General features: G+C 44.0%; 1 protein-coding gene across 2 annotated transcripts; it reads right to left on the bottom strand.

Moving 5' to 3' along the window:
• Positions 1 to 666: 666 nt before the first annotated feature.
• Positions 667 to 3,557, bottom strand: LOC123074315 (uncharacterized). Of its 2 annotated transcripts, none has more exons than XM_044497191.1 (5): positions 3,322 to 3,557; positions 3,090 to 3,215; positions 2,590 to 2,829; positions 2,321 to 2,510; positions 667 to 1,564 (listed from the first exon to the last, which is right to left on the bottom strand). In XM_044497191.1, the coding sequence occupies exons 1-4, from the start codon at positions 3,485 to 3,487 to the stop codon at positions 2,335 to 2,337; spliced, it is 708 nt and encodes a 235-aa protein (XP_044353126.1). In that variant the 5' UTR covers positions 3,488 to 3,557; the 3' UTR covers positions 667 to 1,564; positions 2,321 to 2,334. The 2 variants fall into 2 exon arrangements, with proteins under 2 accessions (XP_044353126.1, XP_044353127.1); XM_044497192.1 differs by having other exon boundaries at positions 747 to 1,564; positions 2,590 to 2,998; positions 3,322 to 3,549.
• Positions 3,558 to 25,218: the final 21,661 nt, after the last annotated feature.

Consider the following 25,218-nt stretch of genomic DNA (forward strand, 5'->3'; position numbering starts at 1 on the left):
AAGAGAGCAGAATGTAATGCCTGTAAATATTTCCTTTTTCTGTTTCTTTGGCCTTGGGTCATGTGCATATCGTAGCTTATTGTTTGCAATAAAATGAAGAGCCATGGGGTGTTTTACCCTATAGTAACTTGTTAAAAAAGAGAGCAGACATTTGCTGCATAGGGTTGCATGTCCGGACGTGCCCGCAAACGTTTAGGTTGTCCGATTTGATGAACGGCATTGGAGATACCCTAATTTGGAATCTCGGTTTGACATGCTAAACTAGGTCGGCAAAAGTAGGTTCTTGCCTATCCCATACCAACGTCAAAACCCACTTTGCGCTTACCAAATTGGCGAGTGGTGCATATGCCTAAGTTTCAACGACGGCATCACCAATCACGGGATGATGTATCAAAATTAGAATGAAAATATTACATATTACTCCCTCCGTAAACTAATATAAGAGCGTTTAGAATATTAAAATAGTGATCTAAACGCTCTTATATTAGTTTACAGAGGGAGTACAAGTCAAAAACAAAATAGCAAGCAAGCAAAGAATATGCATCCACAGAACTTAGAGCATGATCACGTTTACAGCGGTTAAAACTACTAGTACTAAGTAGTAGAAGTCTAGAACAGCATAGGACACCTTCAGCCTTCACTTTGCCTGTCTCATACCAACATCAAAACGCACTTTGTGCTGACCAAATTGGCAAATTGTGCATGCCAAGGTTTCAACGACAGCATCACGACCACTGGATGATACAAGTCAAAAACACAATAGCAGGCAGGCAGAGAATATGCACGCATTGAGCATGTTGAGGTTTACAGCGGTTCAACTTAACACACTGGACTATAATGCTATACTAAGTAGAAGGCACAGGACACCTTCAGCCCTTCACTTAAACCGCAGTTTGTCAGGATGCCGGCGATGGTCTTCATGTGGAGTTCTTTGGAGCAGCCTCACAAGAAACTGGCCAAGCTGAAGAACTGAGTCTTCACTTAATCGCAGTTTGCAGGAGGCCGGCGGTGGGCTTCATGCAGAGTTCTTTGGAGCAAAAAGCACCCTCACAAAAAACTGGCCATACTGAAGGATTGAGTCATCGGGAGAACTGACGGGTCCAACATACTCATCATGAAAAGTCCACTGAAACAGCGATTCATTGACTCTTAGAAGAACATCCAAATTTTCATTTCTCTTAACCGCGACAATATGTTGGAACAGTTTCACACTCCCAGATATCTTGTCATCAAACAGCACAATCTCATCGTCATAGCCAGTGCTTAAAGCAGTGAACTTCACGTGATGAGGATGGTCAACCTCTGCATAGACTTGTACTACCGCCTCAATACTTCGTGCAATGATCATGTATGTCAGGTCCAAGTTGCAATCAACACCAGGAATCCGACCACCCAGCATAATATCAAAATTTGCACGGACTTCAATCTCAGCATATGCAGAAAGTATATGCTTGTCAGCTGATCCATTCCCTTCCTTCTTTACCCAGAGATCAACTTCTAGTAGTGCCTCGTCCAGTACATATATTCCTCGACACGGGCTACAAAGAGGCAAGTCAAAGGATTCCTGCAATTTGATATCTTATTAGAACCCAACAAGCTACATCAACCTTCAAAGATATACATTAGTACTGTACCAACAGAACTCACACAAGACATGCGTGTTCGTCTAAATCAAATATTGGGTGAAAGGAAGCAAGCATGTGACTTAAATGTCATTTTATCCCTTTGACCCCATTCATCTCGGCAGCTTAAAGATTAATGGGTACAAAATATTCACACACATTATAACCCCTCTCTCAGTCCCAAAAGAATGGGTACCTCGCTATCATACACAAAAAGCTTGCTGGTTTAAGTTATAACCATATTATTACCATGTCTCGTTCCCAAAAGTTTAAGACAGGGAAAATCACAATTAGTAACCACAGACGCCTAGTATCTTGCTGATTAAAGTTATAACTATCTTAATGCACACAAGCAGTCAACTCATGACTTGTGAAAAGAAATAGATAAAGTGCTAAACTGAAGTATATTAACCAGATGACGATTTGTATGTACATGTATTAGTACGCACATCATATAAAAACTAATGTGATCTGTTAAATGGCAGTGCTTCTTAACAGCGCAAATGCTTGCTATTGATTATTTATTTTTACAAAAAATGCAGCTCATCTCACAGATCATTTAATGGAACCAGGCAAATAATAAATAGATCCAAAACAAATCAACTTAGATGACTGACATAAAATATCAATAGAGTTGAGCTGTTGAACATCATAGGTCAGCGTCCAGCAATTTTGTAAACAATGCAAGCTTTATTTACCTGATTCACAATCTCTACAGCAGTATCTCTAGGACAGTTAAAGAGATAATTCCGTCGCTGGTCCAAGTCGTCGCGAACAGCAAGTATTCCATACACACTAATGGGATAGGAGAGCCCAGAGCTTGATAAACGCATCGAAAAGAACTGTAGCATCTGTTGTGGTGTGCGATATCCAAGAGTTGATGGAGCTCTAAATATATATTAGGAACCAGAGTGAGTTGTTAAGCAGACAGCACAAAAACAGATTACTAGGAATGAGTGGCACTTACTGGTAGAAGTATCATGGGTCTTGTAAAGACTGTGGTAGCAGTACCCGCCGTCCATGAAACATAGAGATGTTGTGGGAGGGAGCAGTTTCATAGGAAAAGGAGGCAAGGTAGTAGAATCGTCGTGGTCCTCCCGGGCCAGAATGGCATCAAACAGTTTCGAGTAATCTCCCATCTGCTTGCAGTACCTCTCAATCCATTCCAGCTCAATTTCCTCTGCTTTGCTCTGAGGATAGAGCTTACCTGGAGAATCATTGTGTCATAGATCGGCAGATGATCTCGAGTTTTGTCTTCAACAGAATAGAGAATTAGATATCTGGGCAGATTATCTTCGTGTTTGTTTTTTTGTCCTCGTAAACGACTTGGCCATTGCAGTTATCGTCATCATCATGCCTATCGACTATCTCATTCCCTGAAGAATTAGTGTGGAATCCCGGGAAGTTAACTTATTCATGGTTGAAATTTCGTGGAAATTTAATCTAACGGTACAAATAGGTAGGTACCTGGGCAATCTTTCTTCTCCCCGTCAATCACTCGGTCATCGCCGTCGCTCCAGTCGCTCCAGTCTGATTCGCTCTGCTCCCGTGGGAACTTGAGGTCCAGGGCATGCCAGGCAATCTGACCAGGATCTGAATATGTGCAATTACATCAACGTAATTGATCAAACCAAACAAGATCCATCCGAAACCTTCCCCATGGAGCGTGGAAGTAAAGGGGTGGGCACATTATACGCACCGGCGACCATGCGCGCCGGCTGGCTATGGGGTTCGAGTTCGACTGCCTCCACCTCCTCCAGCGTATCATGGAGATCCTTCGTCCAAGGGCTGGGGTAGCGGGCGGTGTGAGACGAACCCACTGTTTCCCCTGATCCGCGGCAGAATCGCTTCTCAGGCGACGCCATCGCAACGCCGGGGGTTCCCTGGCGGCGAAGGCGGCGGTCGGTTTAGGGATTCGGGAAAGATTTACGGATTATTTTTTAGCGAAATAAAATCAGTTTTACTAAATCACATGTACTCCAATGAGAAATAGGTATTGCGCATCTAAGTTCTCTACCATCCGATCAATTGCTATTAGATTCGTGCAATACGTTGTACTGGGCACGCGTTGTAGCGTTTTCTCGCTGCCGTTCGCGATTCTACTCCTGCAGCCCGTCCACGTGATTTTTCGTGTGCCACATGGGCCGTGCGTTTCTCTTCTCGTTTATTGCGAAATCACTAATTAAGAAATACTCGTTGCAAAGAACATTCCATTTTCCCAGGTCGCGACAAGTGGCGCACATGCAGCGCATCACTTGTCGTAATCTGAGAGTTTTCCCTTTTTTCATAGATCTGTTTATTCAAAACGTTTTAGCTCTTTAACCGTGCGTCCAAATCTTGAATCGTTTTCATCATTGGATTCCTCGCGTCGAGATCTTCAAAACTAGATCCCATGTTGATAGGTTTTGACGAACTTTTTTTCACGAAAAAAACTGGGCGAAAAAACCGAACCGGGAGTACGGTTTTTTTCCCTTTCCGAAAGAGGCACGCCCGTGCCTCTCACGAAATCACAACCGCGCCTCTCGTGGAAGCAAAACCGTGACTCTCGTGAAAGGAAAAAACAGAAAACGCGTTTTTTTTTCCGTTTCCGAGAGGCACGGCCGTGACTTTCGCGAAAGCACAACCGTGCCTCTCGCGAAAGCAAAACCGTGACTCTCACGAAAGAAAAAAAACAGAAAACGCGTATTTTTTTCACTTTCCGAGAGGCACGGCCGTGACTTTCGCGTAAGCACAACCGTGCCTCTCGTGGAAGCAAAACCGTGACTCTCACGAAAAAAAACAGAAAACGCGCTTTGTTTTTCCCTTTCGGAGAGGCACGGCCGTGACTCTCGCGAAAGCACAACCGTGCCTCTCGCGGAAGCAGAACTGTGACTCTCGCGAAAAAAAAAACAGAAAACGCGTTTTTTTTCTTTTCCGAAAGGCACGGCCGTGACTCTCGCTAAAGCACAACCGTGCCTCTCGCGGAAGAAAAACCGTGACTTTTGCGAAAGGGAAAAAAAGAAAACGCGTTTTTTCACGGAATTTTTTTTTTCGAATTTTTGTTTTGATAAAAAATCTAAGAAAGACCGGAGGAAAACCAAAACGTCGAAAAAAACCCAAAAAAACCATTTAAAAAGCCGAAAACGCGTGCGGAAAAAAAAATAAAAAATCCGAAGGGAGCGTCCAGAGCGCGACACATGGCGAATGGCTGAGAGCGCGCCAAGTGGCGCTGATCGTTGCGAAGCTCCCGAAGGAGCGCTCGTTAACTAGTTGCTCCCCGTTTATTGCTGGTTCCTTTTTTTTGCGGGTCTGGTTCCGTTCTTTGTTTATTCAGCGCAATGTCATGGGCCGGTGAACTAAAAGGCAAGTAGCCTTTTATGTGAGTTTTATGTTTGCATATGGACGAGCACATTTTGATTTTATTTTCTTTCTTTTTCTTTTTCTGTTTTCATTATGTTTTATTTCATTTTTTTGTTTTTGTTTTTAATTTCAAACATTTTTCAAATTTTGTTATTTCTTTTTTATTGTTTAACATTTTTCAAATCATTTTTTTCAAGTTGTAGGTCCATCACCGACTCGCAATTTAGGGGCTGACATTTTTTCTCTCGATTCGCAACTGTTCTCGATATTTTCTTTGTCTTAGTTGCAAGTCCATCATGGACTCGCAATTGGGCATTTTTTTGTGCCAGCTGCAAGTCCACTCTTGAGTCGCAAATGGGGGTCAATTTTTTTCGTCCCAGGTACAAGTCCACCTTGAGTCGCAACTAGGCTCGACTTTTTTTCGTCATATTGCAAGTCCACCCTTTAGTCGCAACTGGGCTCGACTTTTTTTTGTCACAGTTGCAAGTCCACCCTCGAGTCGCAACTGAGCTAGAACTTTTTTTGTCCCAATTGCATGTCCACCCTCGACTCACAACCGGGGGGCTGAACCATTCTTGTCCCATTTGCAAGTCCATCTTCAACACACAACTGGGCGAGGGCATTTTTGTCCCAGTTGCAGCACCACCCCCGACATGCAACCGGGAGCCCGCCTTTTTTTGTTCCAACTGCAAGTTCATCGTCCACATGTAACCGGGCCCAACTCATTTTTGTCCTATTTGCGAGTCGAATTAAACCTCTAACATTTAATCGAGAGCCCGCCTTTTTTTATCTTGGTACGCAAATGCAGTCCTGAACATTCTTTTCTTAGTTGCAACCCCTCCCTTGATATGCAACTGGGGTCTGACCCATTTTTGTCCCAGTTGCAGATCCATCAACATGCAACTTTGGGGGGGGGGGGGGGCAACTATTTTTCCCAATTGCAACTACACCCCGACATGCAATTTGGGCGGGGGGGGGGGGGGCTCACATTTTTCCTTGTCTCGGTTGCAAGTCCAACTAACCCCCTGACATTCAATTGGGTGCCCGTCTTTTTTATCATAGTCACAAGTCCACCCTTTGAACGCAACTGTGGGACTCGACACTCGACCAATCTTGTCCTAGTTGCAAATCTACCATGGATATGCAACTGGGCCCAGCCCATTTTTGTCCCAGTTGGAACTACACCCCCGACATGCAATTGGGGGGCTCGCATTTTTTCTTGTTCCAGTTGCAAGTCCACCAACGACGTGCAACTGGTTTCCAATCCATTTTTGTACTAGATGCAAGTCCAATTATACCCCTGGCATTCAATTGGGTGCACGCCTATATTATCCTAGGTGCAAGTCCACCTTATGTACGCAACTGTGGCACTCGACCATTCTTGTGATCTTGTCCTAGTTGCAACTCTATCATGGATACACAACTGGGGGGCCAGCCCATTTTTTCATCAGTTGCAGGTCCATCCTCGACACGTAAGTGGGGGTCGATTTTTTTCCCTAGTTGCAGCTTCATCCCTGATATGCAATTGGGGGCTCATATTTTTTTCTTGTCCCAGTTGCAAGTCCATCATCAACACACAACTGAGGTCCAGTCCATTTTTTTCCTAGTTACAACTCCAACTACATCCTTACATGCAATTGGGAGCCTATATTTTCTCCAACGCATTTTTGTCCTAGACAGACTGACAACATTGACTCTTTCCACTTAGATTAACTATAACACATATGGCCTTAATTATTATGACTCCACCGTCCAGTAACACTGAACTGGACATTAATCAAGTGGATCGATCGATCATGCTGCCTGTCTGGCTCTAACAATTTAATGAATGGATATACCAATCCACTCCTACTTAGTACTACTACACCACTAGGGAAATGCTTATATCACTCGTACAACGAGGTGCTATACAAACGGTTTTAACCCTTTTCACGATGACATTTGGAACCATCGCCTAGTGAGTGTGGGCGATAGGGGGGGTCCTTCCCACACGACCTAGAAACCGTCGGGGATATGCCCTCCTGGCACTCACGCTCGGCAAAATGAGGTCGTGTGCGATCGGCGAGCGACCAAATACGGTTATACGTACAGTAGTGCTAAAAAAATACAATTATACAGACAAAATCATTTCCGGTCGTAAGTACATCCCACACAGTCAGTCCCCGCTAAACGTTTCCATTTGTATATACATCCCACACAGTCGCTCCAAGGAAAACGTTTTTGTTCGCAGGTACATCACACACAATTTTCTCCGTTAAATCGTTTGTGATAGCGTTTCCGTTGCACACGGTATTAACAATTTTATCGTTTGCGTTATTGAATGCATCACACACGGTGTGTAGAAGAAACTGTGTGGAAAATGCTGTCCATCACACATAGTTTTTATGTGGTAAACGTTTGCACCAGGTGGCCTAACACAAACAGTTTTCAAGAGGATGTCGTGTGTGATTGTTCATTAATCTAACACTGTTTATTCCTAAAAATTGTGTGCGTTGCCTGAGGTCATCGCCCACGGTGTTTTCTCAATAACCGTTTGCAATAGAAAAACCCAATTAGCTGGATAATTATCCTATTAATAATAATCTATTTATTAATCTAATTGACATTTCATATTAAGCACACAATATATTTCATTTTCATAATTGAAATACATCAGAGTACAACATCATATAGCTTCAACACTCAGCTACCCCATTACTCAACTGCACTAGCACCAAGTTTCACATGCAACATCTATAACCTTTCGAAATTAGCATCATAGACGGTACATAGACAGATGTGTCTCTCTGGAGAACTGCTGAAGCAGAAGGCGAATATTGAGCCTTCGTTGATGTTGAAGGTCGTTGCAACTTTAGGCCAGTGCTTGTGGATGATTGACCGTCCATCCTTCGTCCTCTTCAGGAACACTTTAATATTGAACCGTGTGTGTTGTATGAATACCTTCCTCACCTCCTGACTATACAGGTGGTTTGAGAGGTAATTATCAGTGAACTACTTTGGAAAGGCATGAAAACAAGGATGTGCATAAATATCTTCTCTATATTGGAAATGGGGCAAAGAAATAAAAAAGGCAAGGTCCAATAGTTAGTACCATCCTGTAGTGAACTGATGTCTTCTTCATTGTGCAGACAAAGATCTTGTTGTTTTTTGTTGCTAATTTCTTTATTCTAACAATCTTTCTGAGTTTCTTGACTTGACTGATATTCATAGACAACTCATTTCCCCATATGCAAAAAGGGTAGAACAGTGGGTCAAAACCTCTGACAGCAGGACCTACATGTGCAAGACCAAATTGTTAAAAACCTAAATATTAGAATGGTTCCTGCAATAGCACAATAATGTGCTATTAGACAAAGGACCATGCATGTGCAAACCTCGATTGTAAACCTCAGTGCTTCTCATTGTTTCCCTGCAACACATATAAGGTAGTTAGTCATCAGGTTAAGTGAGGGTTCGCATGCTATCAGTAAAATATGTTGATGAAAAATAAGCACATTGCAGATTCATCACATTAATTCAAGCCACATGGAAAACCCATTTATCCAAACCAAGCATGATCAAGAACTAGGAAATATAGCACTTATATATGTTTATCATGTATTAAGTGCAGCCAAATTCGATTTATTCCTCACATGCACAATAATACAAAATTCTACCCACGACAATTGGACATCGCATTGCAGAATTGAACCAAGCTGTTAACTAAACACCACAACCATTAACTGAGCACCACATTGCATAATATAACATACTTCTAATAGAAGATCAGACAGTTAACCAAACCAAGCATGCTTAACAACTTGGAAATATAGCAATTGTATTTGTTTCTCATGTATTTAGTACAGCCAAATTCAATTTGTTCCTCACATGGTATACAATAACATAATGCACCCACAACAATTGAACATCGCATTGCAGAATTTAACCAAACAGTTAACTAAACACCACAACAAATGAACCAAATGTTAACTGAGCACCATATTACACAATGTATAACATACTGGAAGATCAGACAGTTTATCAAACCAAGCATGCTTGACAACTTGGAAATATAGCAATTGTATTTGTTTCTCATGTATTTTGTAAAGAAAAATTCAATTTATTTCTCACATAGAAGACAATACAAATTTGCACCCTGAAGAATTGAACATCACATTTGCAGAATTGAACCAAATAGTTAACTGAACACGATAACTAATTAACCAAACAGTTAAAAGGGTGGGTCGAGAAAACGCCACGAACTATCGTTTAAAGCAGCCAACCGCGTCGCGTCGTTGGCGCGCGAGGCGTCGATGGTGGCCTCGACGGCGAGGTGCTCCTCCAAGATCTGGGGGGCGGCACGAATGGCAGCCATCACGACCTCATCCGCGCGTACGGTCGCGATTTGCTTCTCCGCTGCCAAATGCTCCTTGAGCTCCTGGCTATACTGCGTGCACCATGGCTTAGGGCGGCGCTTATTTGGTGGAGGGGTCGGTGATTTGGATGGAAGGTGTCGCGCCGGTGGTCGGGGCATGTGGGATGTGGAAGGAGGAGGAGGATGGGGGTCGGGTATGGATTACCTGCCTGGATAGACGAGGCCGAGCAGCGTGAAGGAGGGTCGCTGGCGAGGAGGCGGCGCTGCAAGCAAGGAGTGAAGGTTTCAACTTGGAAAGGAAGGTGGAAACAGGGGAAATGTGGTTTTTGGTAAGGGGGAGGGGCGGGGAGGTAGATATTTCCACGAAAGTTGGAAATGGAATCGCTTCAGCGAAAAAAATAGCGCGCAAAGTGTCACCAGACACGGTCCCTTATTCAGAATTGTGTACGATATGTGAACATCACAAACGATTCAGATAGCTTAACCTGTGTGTGATGAGTTTGAACGTCAAAAATTTTGGTTAGAATTTCCCTGGTTACAGTGGTTATCCACGTGATTGCATAATTTGGGTACACAAAGGAGACTACAGCACACCCACACTTCTTAATGGAGCAAGTTCAGCAATTAAACAAAGCTAGCTGACCTAAACATTACTCTAACAAATTAAAGACCGGCACTCTTAATTAAACAAAACAAAGAGTACTACTACGACTGGTGCTCGTCGATCTCCGGCGCTGCCTCCATGTCTAGCTCGCTCCCAACGGTCTCTTGGGGAAGGGGCTCCATGGCATCTATCGCACCATACTCGGCAAGCATCTCGCCATCCGCATCCGCCATCTCTTTGGAATAGGCCGCCACGAGCTGGGAGTGGGCGGCTGCGATCTGGGCTTTGGCGGGCTCCGTCGTGGCAAGGTATGCCGCGCAGGAACGGATGGCTGCTCGAACGCTCTCGGCGATTGCCAACTCTTCGGCCGTGGGTTGCCGAACGTTGTCGGAGAAGCTTCGCTCGATTTGTGTGGTGACCACCACGAGCTGGGCGTGGGCGGCCTCAACATGGTCGTGGGCGGCCTCCATCAGAGCTAAGGCTGCCGCTGTGGAACGGACAGCTGATGTGCCGCTCTCGCCAGTTGCTATCCCCGAGGCAGATGTTGCTGCCACTGCCTGAGAAGCAACAACGGGCGTTTGGGCTGGCTTGGCCGCCCGAACGCAGATTTGCGGTCGCCCTCACGAAGCTTGTTAGCATGTGCCTGGCGGCTGCGGCCGCGCTCTCGCGGGAGTGGGTCGCCGAAGTTGCCCTCACGACGCGGGTCCACGTCTCCATCTTTCACCGGCGACGATTGAACAATGAAATGATATTTGGGGAGCGAGCTAGTGTGCTTGACACGCCGGCTGTGGACTGTAGCCATAGCACCTTCTCGCGTAAGCCGTATGCGTACTATACTCCGACGGCGCTCCAAGATATTCTGTGATGCATCTCACACGGTTGGTGATAATAAACCGTGTGCTATCTACTTGATTTTTCTTCTTGATTTGAATTACATAATGGGGTCACAGTTGCAAAGGATGGTGTTTGAATTGCTAGAGCTTTTATCTGCAGTGAACATGCAACTATAGGTGTGTCGTCAAACAAATTGGAATTATTCAGGGTTCGTTTGGACGTTTTTATACATTAACTTGGTTTTGTAGGCATTTCAGGTGCATAATTCAAATTTGAACTACACGCAGATGCTCCAGTGCATATAAACGGGTTGAAAAATCAAATATGTGTCCTTGGTTGCATGCTTAGGTCCCATGCAAGAAATGGGATTGAATGTTAACACCCTGCCACCATCACTGGGCCGCAAACATTGAGATACCTGGTTTTTAAATTCTAGTAAATCCAAAACTCGTCTAAAATTCATGAAACTTCGCATGCTATCATGGAGCGGCATCAACATGCCGTGGTAATTTTTTTGTCCCATTTGGGGCAGGTTTGGGTATAAGCTTCTCACAAACCAGAGCTTCTCACAACAAGCGTGATGGTTTCGGTAGGGAACGTGCCACCTTCTGGGACGAAACGATATCCGTTGTCTCTTATTGCTTTCAAAAAATTTCTACTGTCAACATAGGACAACAGGAGTGTTGTGTTAAATTTTGGAATCTTTTGGGGTTCATTTGGACATTTTTATACATTAACTGGGTTTTCTAGGCATTTTATGTGCATAATTCAAATTTGAACTACATGCACATGCTCCAGTGCATATAAATTGGTTGAAAAATCAAATCTGTGTCCTTGGTTGCATGCTTAGGTCCCATGCAAGAAATGGGAATGAATGTTAAACACGCTGCCACCGTCACTGGGCCACAAACATTGAGATACCTGGTTTTTAAATTCTAGTAAATCCAAAACTCATCTGAAATTCATGAAACTTGGCATGCTATCATGGAGCGGCATCAACATGCCGTGGTAAAAAAATTGTCCCATTTGGGGCAGGTTTGGGTATAAGCTTCTCACAAAGCAGAGCTTCTCACAACAAGCGTGATGGTTTCTGTAGGGAACATGCCACCTTTGGGGACGAATCGATATCCGTTGCCTCCTATTGCTTTCAAAAAAAATTCTAGTGTCAGCATAGTACAACAGGAGTGTTGTGTTAAATTTTGGAATCTTTCGAGGTTCATTTGGACATTTTATACATTAACTTGGTTTTCTAGGCATTTTGTGTGCATAATTCAAATTTGAACTACATGCACATTCTTCGGTGCATATAAATTGGTTGAAAAATCAAATCTGTGTCCTTGGTGGCATGCTTAGGTCCCATGCAAGAAATGGGAATGAATGTCAAACACCCTGCCACCATCACTGGGCCGCAAACATTTAGATACTTGGTTTTTAAATTCTAGTAAATCCAAAAATCATCTGAAATTCATGAAACTTGGCATGCTATCATGGAGCGGCATCAACATGCTATGGTAAAAAATTGTCCCATTTGGGGCAGGTTTGGCTATAAGCTTCTCACAAACCAGAGCTTCTCACAACAAGCGTGATGGTTTCGGTAGGGAACGTGCCACCTTTGGGGATGAAATGATATCTGTTGCCTCTTATTGCTTTCAAAATTTTCTAGTGTCAACATAGAACAACAAGAGTGTTGTGTTAAATTTTGGAATCTTTCGGGGTTCATTTGGACATTTTTATACATTAACTGGGTTTTCTAGGCATTTTATGTGCATAATTCAAATTTGAACTACATGCACATGCTCCAGTGCATATCAATTTGTTGAAAAATCAAATCTGTGTCCTTGGGTGCATGCTTAGGTCCCGTGCAAGAAATGAGAATGAATTTCAAACACCAGGGCACTGTTGATTGCCGGCAAAACGTTGAGATACTTTGTTTTTAAATTCTAGTACATCCAAAACTCGTCTGGAATTCATGAAACTTGGCATGCTATCATGGAATGGCAACCAACATGCTGTGGTATTTTTCGTGTCCATTTTGAGAGAAGGCACACTCGAATAACAGCCAACAAAGGCATTTTGAAACAAATAGCTGCCACTGTAACATCTCAAACGTTTTGTATAATTTAAATTGTGTGCGTTCTATTAACCATTCACGTGACACCACGACTCACTCTTTTAATGGCTAGGAGGTGCCGTGCCGACAGGTGCTTGAGTGCTAAACAGGAGGCGTGCGAGCTGTACTCCAATGCGGAGGCTCAACGGGAAGCGTGCGAGCTGTACGCCGCGCAGACTCACCGGGAAGCGAGCCCTTTGACTTCCATGGCCGCCCGCCTTGCTTGCATCCTGTACATTAATGGCGCCCAAGCCGTAGTTTAATATGGTTTTTAAATATAAAACACTCATCGCAAACGTTTTAGTTAGAACACCCATATGCAAACCGACAACTTCCCCAGGAAGCCAAGGGAAAATGTGCCGAGCAGGATTTGTGCAACTCTTGATCGCAATCGTTTTAGTTAGAACACCCGCATGCAAACCGATAGCTTCCCTAGGAAGCCAAGAGAAAATGTGCTGAGCAGGATTTGTGCAGCTCTTGATCGCAAACGTTTTAGATAGAACACCCGTATGCAAAGTGAGAGCTATGGTCTTCCCCCTTAAGTCGAGGGAAAATTCGCAGCGCAGGATTTGTGCATCCCTTCAACGCAAACGGTTGTTTTGGATGACCCATGTGCAACCACATACAAACAATTTGGTAAGATTTGCATCTGTCATATTGGGTATGTTGCCATTTGTCAAACTGGAAAGACTAACATTTGTTAATCTAGTAACATTGCCATTTGTCAATCCATGTAACACTGCGATTTGTCAAAATATGCAGCTAAAAATCACTAAGACTATCTAATTTTTGCAAATTCATTAATTAAGCCTAGTTTTCATTCATAGATTAAGAAGTCGTTCTTAATTTATACAAACAGTTCAAATCGACAGCTGAACCGACCAAACTTTTCCCCAATTGTTGCCAACCACGTACTGAAATAGCTAGTTCAACTATATATACTAGCTAATTTCAAGTATGTTGTACAGTTCCACCACATCTATAGTCAGATGAACTGAACAAAATAGCCCCTAACTAGTCTTACTACTACTACTACTACTACTACTACTACTACTACTACTACTACTACTACTATTACTACTACTACTACTACTACTACTACGGCCCTGGCTTTCGACGGTGCTGTGGCGGCAACAGCGGCTGGCAACAGCTGCCGACGGGCACCGGCGGCGGAGCATGTGGTGGGTGTTTCGCGCACACCCAACAAGGACGTCATGCGCACTACACTACGTCGGGGACTGCGCCGCTGTCGCGGTGTAGCCTCCCAGTTGGAGCTGTCCTCCGATGACGGCGGAGTGGCTGAGCGACGAGGATGGACCGGTGCCATTGGCGATTGTGGGAGAAGCAGACGAGATAAGCTACAGGAAGGGAGGGGAAAATGTGAGCAAGACTCGCCAGCCGTGAGGGTTTATATAGCAGGTCGGTAAGCATTGGGATTTTGGGGGATTTATCCAAGTCGGCTGGGAAGCTTGCGCGGGAACCTGCGAGGTTTGCACGGGAACGAGCTCACCGACGATTCATTGGCGCCACTTCGAGCAACCGTTTGGCCAAAAGAACGCCCCCGCGCGCTGCGCAAGCTTGCGTTGTAAGCCGTCTGCGGCAGCGGGGTGACAAGATGTGCGAGAGGAGGACGAAAGGACACGTAGACATACGATTTATACAAAAAAGTTTACAATTTAATTACCTACTATACCCCCATCCTTGTTTATAAGTAGGATTTAACTAATAAAATACGAATGCATGTCGCCAAAGATTATATCGTTGGATTCGTATTTAAACATAGTTTCCAGTTATACAATTTTTGTAACATGCATTAACACTTTTTTGGTTAAATTTAAGGTTACATACCAGCAAGCGTTTACCCACAACACACACGGCTTATTTCATCAGAAACAGCTCAGATGGATCAACTGTATGCCATGTATCGCACATGCAACTCTAATATGATTCGTGCTTGATGTCTCCGACATCGCTCGCATAGTTCGTCTTATTTGCCATGTATCACTGTGGTAGCCTCTGTTTGCATCCCTCGGCAAGCTCTGCTTGCCGTTAGGCGCCGCAGCGCGCGGTGCTAGCCGTTAGGCGCTGCGGCGCGCTCTACTCGTGTTCGTCGGCGCGCTCTGCTCGCGTCTGTCGGTGCACTTGGCTTGTGGATAGCTTTTTCTTGCGTGTTCAACTGCTATATGCATATATATGGTTGCCCGCCATTGAGGCGATCGCGGAGCGCTCTTCTCGCGTCCCTCCGCGCGCTCTGCCAGCTGTTGGGCGTGCGCACGATCACGTCGGGGGCCCCATATGCATGCGGTTGCACCGTGCGCGTTGCCACACGATGCAGTTACGTGCGGCATGATGGATTTACGTGCTGCAAATTAGAACTACCAATAGGGTCTGCCGATATTCCAGGCCGTTCGGCTTCCCCTTTAATTCATGTGGCCATTATAACCTTAGTCTCTTCAACCTTTCGATCGCGCCCCAAAACACAACAAGCACACCCACGACGACACATAGAGAGGGGATGTCTAGCGGTGCTCCAATGGAGTTCGGCGAGCATAAAGTGGAGACCCACGCGAGGGAGACGGATCTCTCGGTGGTGTACACCATCGACCCGACCGTGGTGGATGACTACATCAACACCGTTGAGCAGTTGCTTGCTTGAGACAAATACAAGGTGGTCGGCATCGACCTCCAGTACATCGCCGACCGTCCCAACATAGATCAGAAGGTTGTCGTTGCCCAGTTGTGCGTGCGCCATCATGTCCTCATCTACCACTACTGCATGGCCACAGAGCCTTGCGACCGTTTCACCAGGTTTGTCAACAGCACTGACTACAAGTTCGCCACGGTGGAAACCATCGACGATGTAAAAGTGCTCAAGGTTACGGTCTTGGCCTGCAAGAACCTTGTCAAAATCCGTGAGCACTACAGGGTCTGGGGCAGCACGAAGAAGGACTCCCTGGTTGAACTCGCCTCGGCCATCATTGAACCATACTGCAAAGAGATGAAGCAGGATGCCCACAGAACACGTCCCGTATCCTGGCACGGGGCCTGGATGCGGCAACTTGATGAACCTCACCTTAGGTTCGCGGCCAAGAGCGTGTACACACGCTTCGAGATGCATAGGCAGATCGTTGACATGAGGAAGTGCCTTGTTACGGAGATCGAGGAGGCCGGATCGAGCCACAACCAGAGCAAGCATCACAAGAAGTAGATGATGATCAGATGATCGTTTATCCTAGTTAATCATGCTTGTAATATATAGTTTACTTTGGTGTGTGGAAATGTCATGTGTGTAGTAGCCACCTATGTAATTATGCATGTAATAGTTTACTTTGGTGTGTGCAAATGCCATGGTTGTAGTAGCCACCTATGTAAGTGGATGTTTAATTTGGTTATGCAACCATGTCCATATAAGTGTGTGTGTGTCTATATATATATATATATATATATATATATATATATATATATATATATATATATATATATATATATATATATATATATATATGTTGTTGTTCTGTATGCAATCCCATCGCACAACACACACGTCTTATTTGCAGCAATCGTCTATATTATTATCGGTCTTCGCACACATTTCTGATTACGGACCTATTTGTCGCGTATCACACACATCTTGTTATATTGAACTATTTCTGTTCTCTTGTCTCAACACAAACAGTTCATCCGAGTGAACCGCATGCCATATATCGCACACACCTTGATCTGGCAGACCGTTTCTTTTGTGTTGCCTAATCACAAACAGTTCATCCGAGTGAACCGTATGCTGTATATCACACACACCTTCATCTGGCTGCCCATTTCTTTTGTTCCTCCTCATCACAAACAGTTAATTGAACTGAACCGTATGCCCTGCATCGCACACGCAACTAAAATCTGAACCGTGCTTGATGCATCCATCATCGCAAATGTTTCGCACCTTTTTTGATGGTTTTTTACACCATTGTTTACGATTATTGCATCGCACACAGTTTCGTCGAAGGGTCTCTGATGGTAGTGTCGCGTTAGCAGCATCCTGCAGTAGTGTACACTACAAAAAAACACTTCCGTGATGATATGTGTTTGTCACAGTAGGTCACGTTTTCTGTCATGCATGTACATCCATGACGATTTTATGACAGAATCAAGATAGTCATACTTGTGCTGTCGTAGAAGTGTTCCATGACATTACCAAAATTATCATCACGGAAGTGTCCACTTCCATGACGATAAATCGCGCGTCATGGAAGTGCTTTCGTCAAGGGTGACCGACACGTGGCATCCACCGTAACGGGTCACCGTTAAGCTATCGGGTCCGGTTTTGGATCCGATAACCCGTTAACAGCCTGGACCAATGAGGATTTTCCACGTGTAAAATTGTCATTGGCCGGAGGAAACACGTGTTGGCTCACCGTTGGTACAGATGTCATCCATTCATTGGACATGAGGCGCCTATGATAGGTCGATACATGGCACGGCCCAAGAGAGGCCCATTCCGGTGAAAAGGCCGGCCCGTTTGACTTGGTCAAAAGGTAACGGGCCGGCCCACGGAAAGCCTGTTCCTATATAGCCCATTTACGGCCCGCTAACTCATGGCCCGTTACGGCTTATCGGAATTAAGCCCAGTAGGTTCATCTGGGCCGTCCAATATGATTCCAGCCCGTTGTAACTTCTGGCCCATGTATGGCCCATGATGTCTTTTGGCCCATACGAGGCCATTTGTAACTCTTGGCCCATTAACGTCCCGTAGTGAATCTGGCCCGCAATGAACAGTGTATCGCTTCATACCCACTAACGGCCCATTATTCCATTGGTCCGCTTCCAACCCGTGTTATCTTTTGGCCTTCTCACGGCCCATTTATTCTTGGGCTTATTTCCAGCATTCGGTTACTTACGGCCCGTTACTGGCCTTTTCTGCTTATGGGCCAAATTCAGCCCGTGGTTACAATCGGCCCGTTTGCAGCCCGTTAATCCGTTGGGCTGTTTTCACAGTGTCATCAAATACGGCCGATTAATGATGGCCCATTATTGTCGGCCCATGGACGAACGATTCCAAATCTAGCCCGTTTAAGCCCATAATGCGGTCTGTTATTGGCCCATGTTTGGCCGATCGATCATACGGCCCGTAGAAGGCCTATTGATGCTACGGCCCGTAGAAGGCCCATTGTTTCTATGGCCCTTACAAGGCCCATTGTTTCTACGGCCCGTAGGAGGCCCATGGTAACTACAGTAAATATGTAGCCCATGGTTATTGTGGCCTAGTTTAAAAAAATAGGTTATTGCGCCCAAACCGCGGAAAAAGAACTGCACTGACTACAAGCAAACAAATAAACAAGACACCAAGAGAATAAATAAGCAAGCAACTTACGCTAGGCTATCACGGCTATTACACATATTACATCCACTGGGCATCAAAGTTTGCCACCAGTGCAAATATAGGGAACAAAGCAACATATCATATACATTGGTTGTCAAAGTTGGAGACCAGTGCAAATAAACGCCGCAGCAAAACAAGTCCAGAACTGAAACCACTTCAGAAGATGTGAAGAAACAATATCCTGGGTACCCATAATGTGGGCAAGATGCTTAGCAAGCTTATTAACTTTCTCTTGTTTGGCGCTTAAATCCTCCAGCGCTTGCTGTTGCACCAAAAACTATGCATCTGAATTCTGAAGGGACTTCCTCAGTCCTTCAGCTTCCTGTCGCAGCACATCTGATCGATGTCTTTCAACTTGAAGTTGAGACTCAAGAAGATGAACTGATTCAGGCAGTGAGTTTAAAGAGCTTGTGCCAGCAGTAGTGGCCAGTAACTCGAACACTACATCAAGACAGGACCTTTGGGTTCTCTCACTGTCGTCAAGATAGTTTTTATCAGCTTTCTTGGAGACCAACAGGGATGTCTCACTATCTTGAACCTTATCTGCATTACTTCCTTTACCATTGCATAACGGGGTACTGTTCTCCAATATTTTGTCCGCATTCTAAAAGAGAAACAAGCAGACACATCACAGGGTTACCATGTTGTATATGAAACTCATTTTGGTAAATCAGTTCAGTAGTAAAGTGGACAGGATAACAACATGAAACAAACATATATCTATGTACCATGGTCACTTTACGGTCTATATCATTCTAATTTTTGTTGCCAAATCAAGATAGAGACACAGTTCAAATAATATTTGTTCAAGACAAAGCAGAATAGACAGAATATAAGTGTGGGAAACTATAGAGCAATAACAACACTTGTAATGTGCATGACATGAGAACATAACTGTTTATTCAATTGAAACTGAAATCAACATAGAGCAAGTTACAAGAGCAAACCAGTTAAAGAAACAGGTTTAAAACATACATGTTGCGCCATTGGAGTTTCAATTCCATCCTTCAAATTTGAAAATAGTTGGTATGAGTAAATACAGTGATGCAAGAGCAAAGGAGTATGAACCATAGCTACAGAACCTGACCTGAGAACAATTCTTCTTCTCCTTTAAGCGTTGAGTTGGGATTCGGAGTGGTGGTCGTGCTTTGGGCACTGCAGTTCCCTTACTAACTGATCGTGTTTGGGTGCTCTGTGGTGGAGACAGTGCTGTGTCAACTGGAACTGGGTTACTATCTGCTGGGGTTGGGGTTAGAAGGGGTGTAGCTGGTTCTCTGTCCAACTGGGTAGGGGTACAATCTGCGAGAGTCTGGGTTATGTGTGGTGGGGGCTGGTTCTTGGGCAAGTACAACCATAGTTCTATCTGCATCAACTGGTAGCACCATCTTTTCTAAAGACCGTGTTGTTACTCCCTTAGATACTGCCATCACCCTCTCCAATTCAAATGGCTGATAAACAAGAAAAGTAATTGAATGTACAGACATTTTATGATAAGACAGGTGCAATGGATAGTGGGGAATAAAAGAGGGCATGAAATTATTCACAGTTATGTTGTCTAACCAAACAGGATAGCATGACACAATTTCACATATATGATGGCTAACTAAACAGGATAGCATGACACAATTTCACATTATGATGGCTAACTAAAAAAGATGGAAAGACATAGTTCAAAATATGATGACTATGTAAAGAGGATGACATGATATAACTATATAATGTGTTTATTAAATAGGTTGGCATGCCATATTTCACATACATGCCGCCTATGGAAACATGATAGCATGATGTAATTCACGGATAGAATGACATAATTCAAAATATGATGACTGTAAACACTAAACAGGATGAGATGATATAACTATATGATGTCTTTATTAAGTGGGTTGCCATGCCATAATTCAGATAGATGCTGTGTATGTAAACATGATGGCATGATATAATTCAAATATATGATTTATATAGTAAGCAAGTAAGTAGACGGCAATCGATATATGATGTAAAAACTAAGCAATGCAAGACAACATGCATGACATGGGTAATATAACCCTGCCAAGTTTGAGCATAGACCTCAGGGGGAAAATAGGACTAGTCATCAGTCTCTGAATCCTCCTCTGAGGAGCTCTCTGTAACCTGCAAGATGTCTGCTTCAGCAGGTAGCATTGTCTGCTCTGAATACCTTGTTTTCACTCCAGATACTTCCATCACCGCTTCAAGTGGCTGATGCACAGGAAGAGTAGTTGAATATACAGATGTTGTCGACAAATGGAACACGTAATACAAAAAAATGATAGCATGATATAATTCACATACATGATGATTGGCTAAACAGCATGGCATTGGATAATTCACATATATAATGCCTTTGCAACAAGATAGCATTGCATAATTCACATATATAATGTCTTGCAACAAGATGGCAATGCATAATTCACATATATGGTAATTAGACACTAAACAGGTGGCATTCACACAAATCATGTCTAAACTAATCAAATGACATAGCAATGCAGGACACCATACACACGATATGAGCAACATAACCCTGCCAAGTTAGAGCATACACCTTGGGGGGAAATAGGACTGGTCATCTGTCTCTGAATCCTCCTCTGAGGAGCTATCCGTAACCAGCGAGATATGCGCTTCGTCAGATAGCATAGTATGCTCCGAAGACCTTGTTTTCACTCCAGAATTTTCCATCACCGTGTCAAATGGCTGATGCACACGAAGAGTAGTTGAATGTACTAACATTATTGACAAATGTAATACGTAACAAAAAAAGGATGGCCTGATATAATTCACATATAAGATGACTGGATAAGCAGGATGGCATTGCAAAATTCACATATATGATGCCTGGCTAAACAAGATGGCGTTGCATAATTCACATAAACGATGACTAAACTAAACAGATGGCATTCACACAAAGCATGTCTAAACTAAGCAGATGACATATTTGATGTATAAAGTAAGCAATGCAAGGCACCATATGCACGATATAACCAACATCAGCATGCCAAGTTAGAGCGAAGACCTCATGGGGTAAATAGGAGTGGTCTTCTCCTTCTGAATCCCCCTCAGAACAAATATCTTCCTCTCGATTACAATCTGAAATGGGTGGAGGGGGGCTGCCTTTGCGCCTACCATGGAGCAACGTCTGCATGAAATTTTATTGCCATGCAAGGCTCGTCTCTTTTGCTCTACATGTTCAGTTCCATTGTGTACAATAACTGACATGCATAGGAATAAAACATAGTGAGATTATGTAAGGAGTGCATCCAGAAATCTAGAGTGATGGTAGCAACCTGTGGATAGACCCAAAACCAATGATAGCAGGCAGATAATGGCTTCAGTTAAAAAATACAGATAATGGCTTCTTTACTGTTTGTTTCCCACCCAACATGAAACTCATAGTAGACACCAGAGATTAACCAGATAGTAGATAGATACTATTGATTGCGGCCCTGATATGTACCCCACAACCATTTAAAAACTCAAGTTTGACCATTAGTTTGGAGCTGACTCAGAGTCTAATTGGTGAATAGGACGATAAAGTAGCATGTAATATTAAGCGATGCATAACGTAAGCAGACATGAAAGAGTGCAACCTCTCTTGCGGACCTGTGTAGTCCTCGAGGTCATCTGCTCGGTTGATGATGGTAATGCAGTTGTCATGGCTGCCAGTGGCGGGGAAAGAAGATCTGAGGCGGCGAAAGACAGTCTGGAGGCCGGATCCCTGCTGTGCTGGACCCTTCTATCGTTGTAGCAGCTGAGCTGGGGTGGACGACGGCACAGCAGGAGCGGGACAAACCACACAAGGTTTTGTTTGAAAACTATCTATAAGAGAAGTAATTCTGTAAGGGATCGTTTGAATTGGAGGATTCTAACAATGCACGGATAGGAAATACTCAGTAATAGGATAGGAATGCACGTGCAAAATAGAGAATCTAAAAGCACAGGATTTCTGCCAATCTGGGTGTTTGGTTCACAAGAATTGGAAGATCACAGGATGCAAAGAAGCATGGTGAGATTAAGTCAAACCACAAGAAAATGTACGGTTATAATGCTATTATGCTACTATCTCTTAGTCTTGTGCTACATGAATAGGAATTTGAAAAGGAGGACAAGTGGATATTAAAATTCCTACGGTTTTTCTTTCAAGGTGACACAAAAGGAACAAATCCTACAGTTTTCCTTTGCTCCATTCCTTTGAACCAAATGCATGAATAGTAGTACCATAGGAAACTTTCCAATTCCTATGTTTTTCCTTCACTTTTCCTTTCAAGCACTGGCGATTCTAGCAGGCAGGCTTGAGCAAGGAAAAGCCTACACTCAAAAAATGTTTTTGTGCTACTTCTACTATTTTGGACCCAGGCCACTACCCTACTAGCTCAACTCCCAGGCCCATCGACAAATGCACAGCTCAAACGCGCAGAGATAAATAATGATGGCGTTCAAGAGAGTCCATCACGGATAGCTAAGTTGCTTGGTACCTCACTGCTTGTCATATAGTAGGAGAAACTAATCGTATTTCACGTTACTGCGTGTGCTCAGTGGACAATATATATAACATGTAGAGTAAAAAGGAGATGCAACAAGTGTACAACCTCTTTGGCGAAGCCATGTCGATCTCAGCGTGATTGGGTTGGTCGGTGAGGATGATCCGGCTAACTTGGCTATCGGAGGAGGGGAAGAAGATCTTAGGCATCTTGAGATGGAGCCCGGGGTACTGCTCCGCTGTGATGGAGGGTTTTGTCGTTGGAGCAGCTCCGGTAGATGATGAAAAATACATAACCACAAAGTGCTAGATGTAAAATACACCAGCCGCTCATCTCTGAACTTAACTGTCGAAACGGAATTTAACTGTCGAAATTGAACTTAAGTGTCGAAACTGAATTTTGCTGACGAAACTGAACGCACTAGTAGCAGAAAAGCAGTAGCAGCAGCGCGTGCGAGAGCCGGGGCAGCTAGTCGTGTAGCAGCATCAGGTGAGGCTACATGTCAGTCGACTGACTTTTTCATCTCTGGTCAGTCGATTTTCCAGCTGTTGGATACGAAATCAAGGGCCTGCAGTTCATCTTCAACCTCCACCCCCGTGAGCCGCTAGCCACCACCGGCCAAACAGCCGCCCCCCGCCGCCCGCGGCCGGCGGTGCGCCGTGATGTCTACTACACAACCTTCTTCTTGTAGACGTTGTTGGGCCTCCAAGCATAGAGGTTTGTAGGACAGTAGCAAATTTCCCTCAAGTGGATGACCTAAGGTTTATCAATCCGTAGGTGGCGTAGGATGAAGATGGTCTCTCTCAAACAACCCTGCAACCAAATAACAAAGAGTCTCTTGTGTCCCCAACACACCCAATACAATGGTAAATTATATAGGTGCACTAGTTCGGCGAAGAGATGGTGATACAAGTGCAATATGGATGGTAGATATAGGTTTTTGTAATCTGAAAATATAAAAACAGCAAGGTAGCAAGTGGTAAAAGTGAGCGTAAACGGTATTGCAATGCTAGGAATCAAGGCCTAGGGTTCATTCTTTCACTAGTGCAAGTTCTCTCAACAATAATAACATAATTAGATCATATAACTATCCCTCAGCATGCAACAAGAGTCACTCCAAAGTCACTAATAGCGGAGAACAAACGAAGAGATTATTGTAGGGTACGAAACCACCTCAAAGTTATCCTTTATGATCGATCTATTCAAGAGTCCGTAGTAAAATAACACGAAGCTATTCTTTCCGTTCGATCTATCCTAGAGTTCGTACTAGAATAACACCTTAAGACACACATCAACCAAAACCCTAATGTCACCTAGATACTCCATTGTCACCACAAGTATCCGTGGGCATGATTATACGATATGCATCACACAATCTCAGATTCATCTATTCAGCCAACACAAAGAACTTCAAAGAGTGCCCCAAAGTTTCTACCGGAGAGTCAAGACGAAAACGTGTGCCAACCCCTATGCATAAGTTCACAAGGTCACTGAACCCGCAACTTGATCACCAAAACATACGTCAAGTAGATCACGTGAATATCCCATTGTCACCACAGATAAGCACATGCAAGACATACATCAAGTGTTCTCAAATCCTTAAAGACTCAATCCGATAAGATAACTTCGAAGGGAAAACTCAATCCATTACAAGAGAGTAGAGGGGGAGAAACATCATAAGATCCAACTATAATAGCAAAGCTCGCGGTACATCAAGATCATGCCAAATCAAGAACACGAGAGAGAGAGATCAAACACATAGCTACTGGTACATACCCTCAGCCCCGAGGGTGAACTACTCCCTCCTCGTCATGGAGAGCGCAGAGATGATGAAGATGGCCACCGGTGATGGATCCCCCCTCCGGCAGGGTGCCGGAACAGGGCCCCGATTGGTTTTTGGTTGCTACAGAGGCTTGCGGCGCCGGAACTCCCGATCTAGGTTAAGTTCTGGAAGTTTGGGGATTTATAGGAGAGGTTGGCGTCGAGAACAAGTCAGGGGGCCCCACAGGGAGTCCACGAGGCAGGGGGTGCGCCCAGAGGGGTGGGCGCGCCCTCCACCCTCGTGGGGCCCATGGTACTCCCCTCCGGTAACTCTTCGTTCTAGTATTTTTTATATTTTCCCGAAAAAATCTCCGTTGATTTTCAGCGCATTCCGAGAACTTTTATTTCTGTACAAAAACAACACCACGGTAGTTCTGCTAAAAACAACGTCAGTCCGGGTTAGTTCTAACCAGATTATACCAAAATCATGTAGAAATATTATAAACATGGCATGAATACATCAAAAATTATAGATACGTTGGAGACGTATCAGCTTCCCCAAGCTTAACTCCTGCTCGTCCTCGAGTAGGTAAATGATAAAAACAAATTTTTTGATGTGGAATGCTACCTAACATAATTTTCAATGTAATTTTCTTTATTGTGGCATGAATATTTAGATCCGAAAGATTCAAGACAAAAGTTTAATATTGACATAAAAATAATA

Source organism: Triticum aestivum, chromosome 3D (assembly GCF_018294505.1).
Source record: "Triticum aestivum cultivar Chinese Spring chromosome 3D, IWGSC CS RefSeq v2.1, whole genome shotgun sequence".
Lineage (NCBI taxonomy): Eukaryota > Viridiplantae > Streptophyta > Magnoliopsida > Poales > Poaceae > Triticum > Triticum aestivum.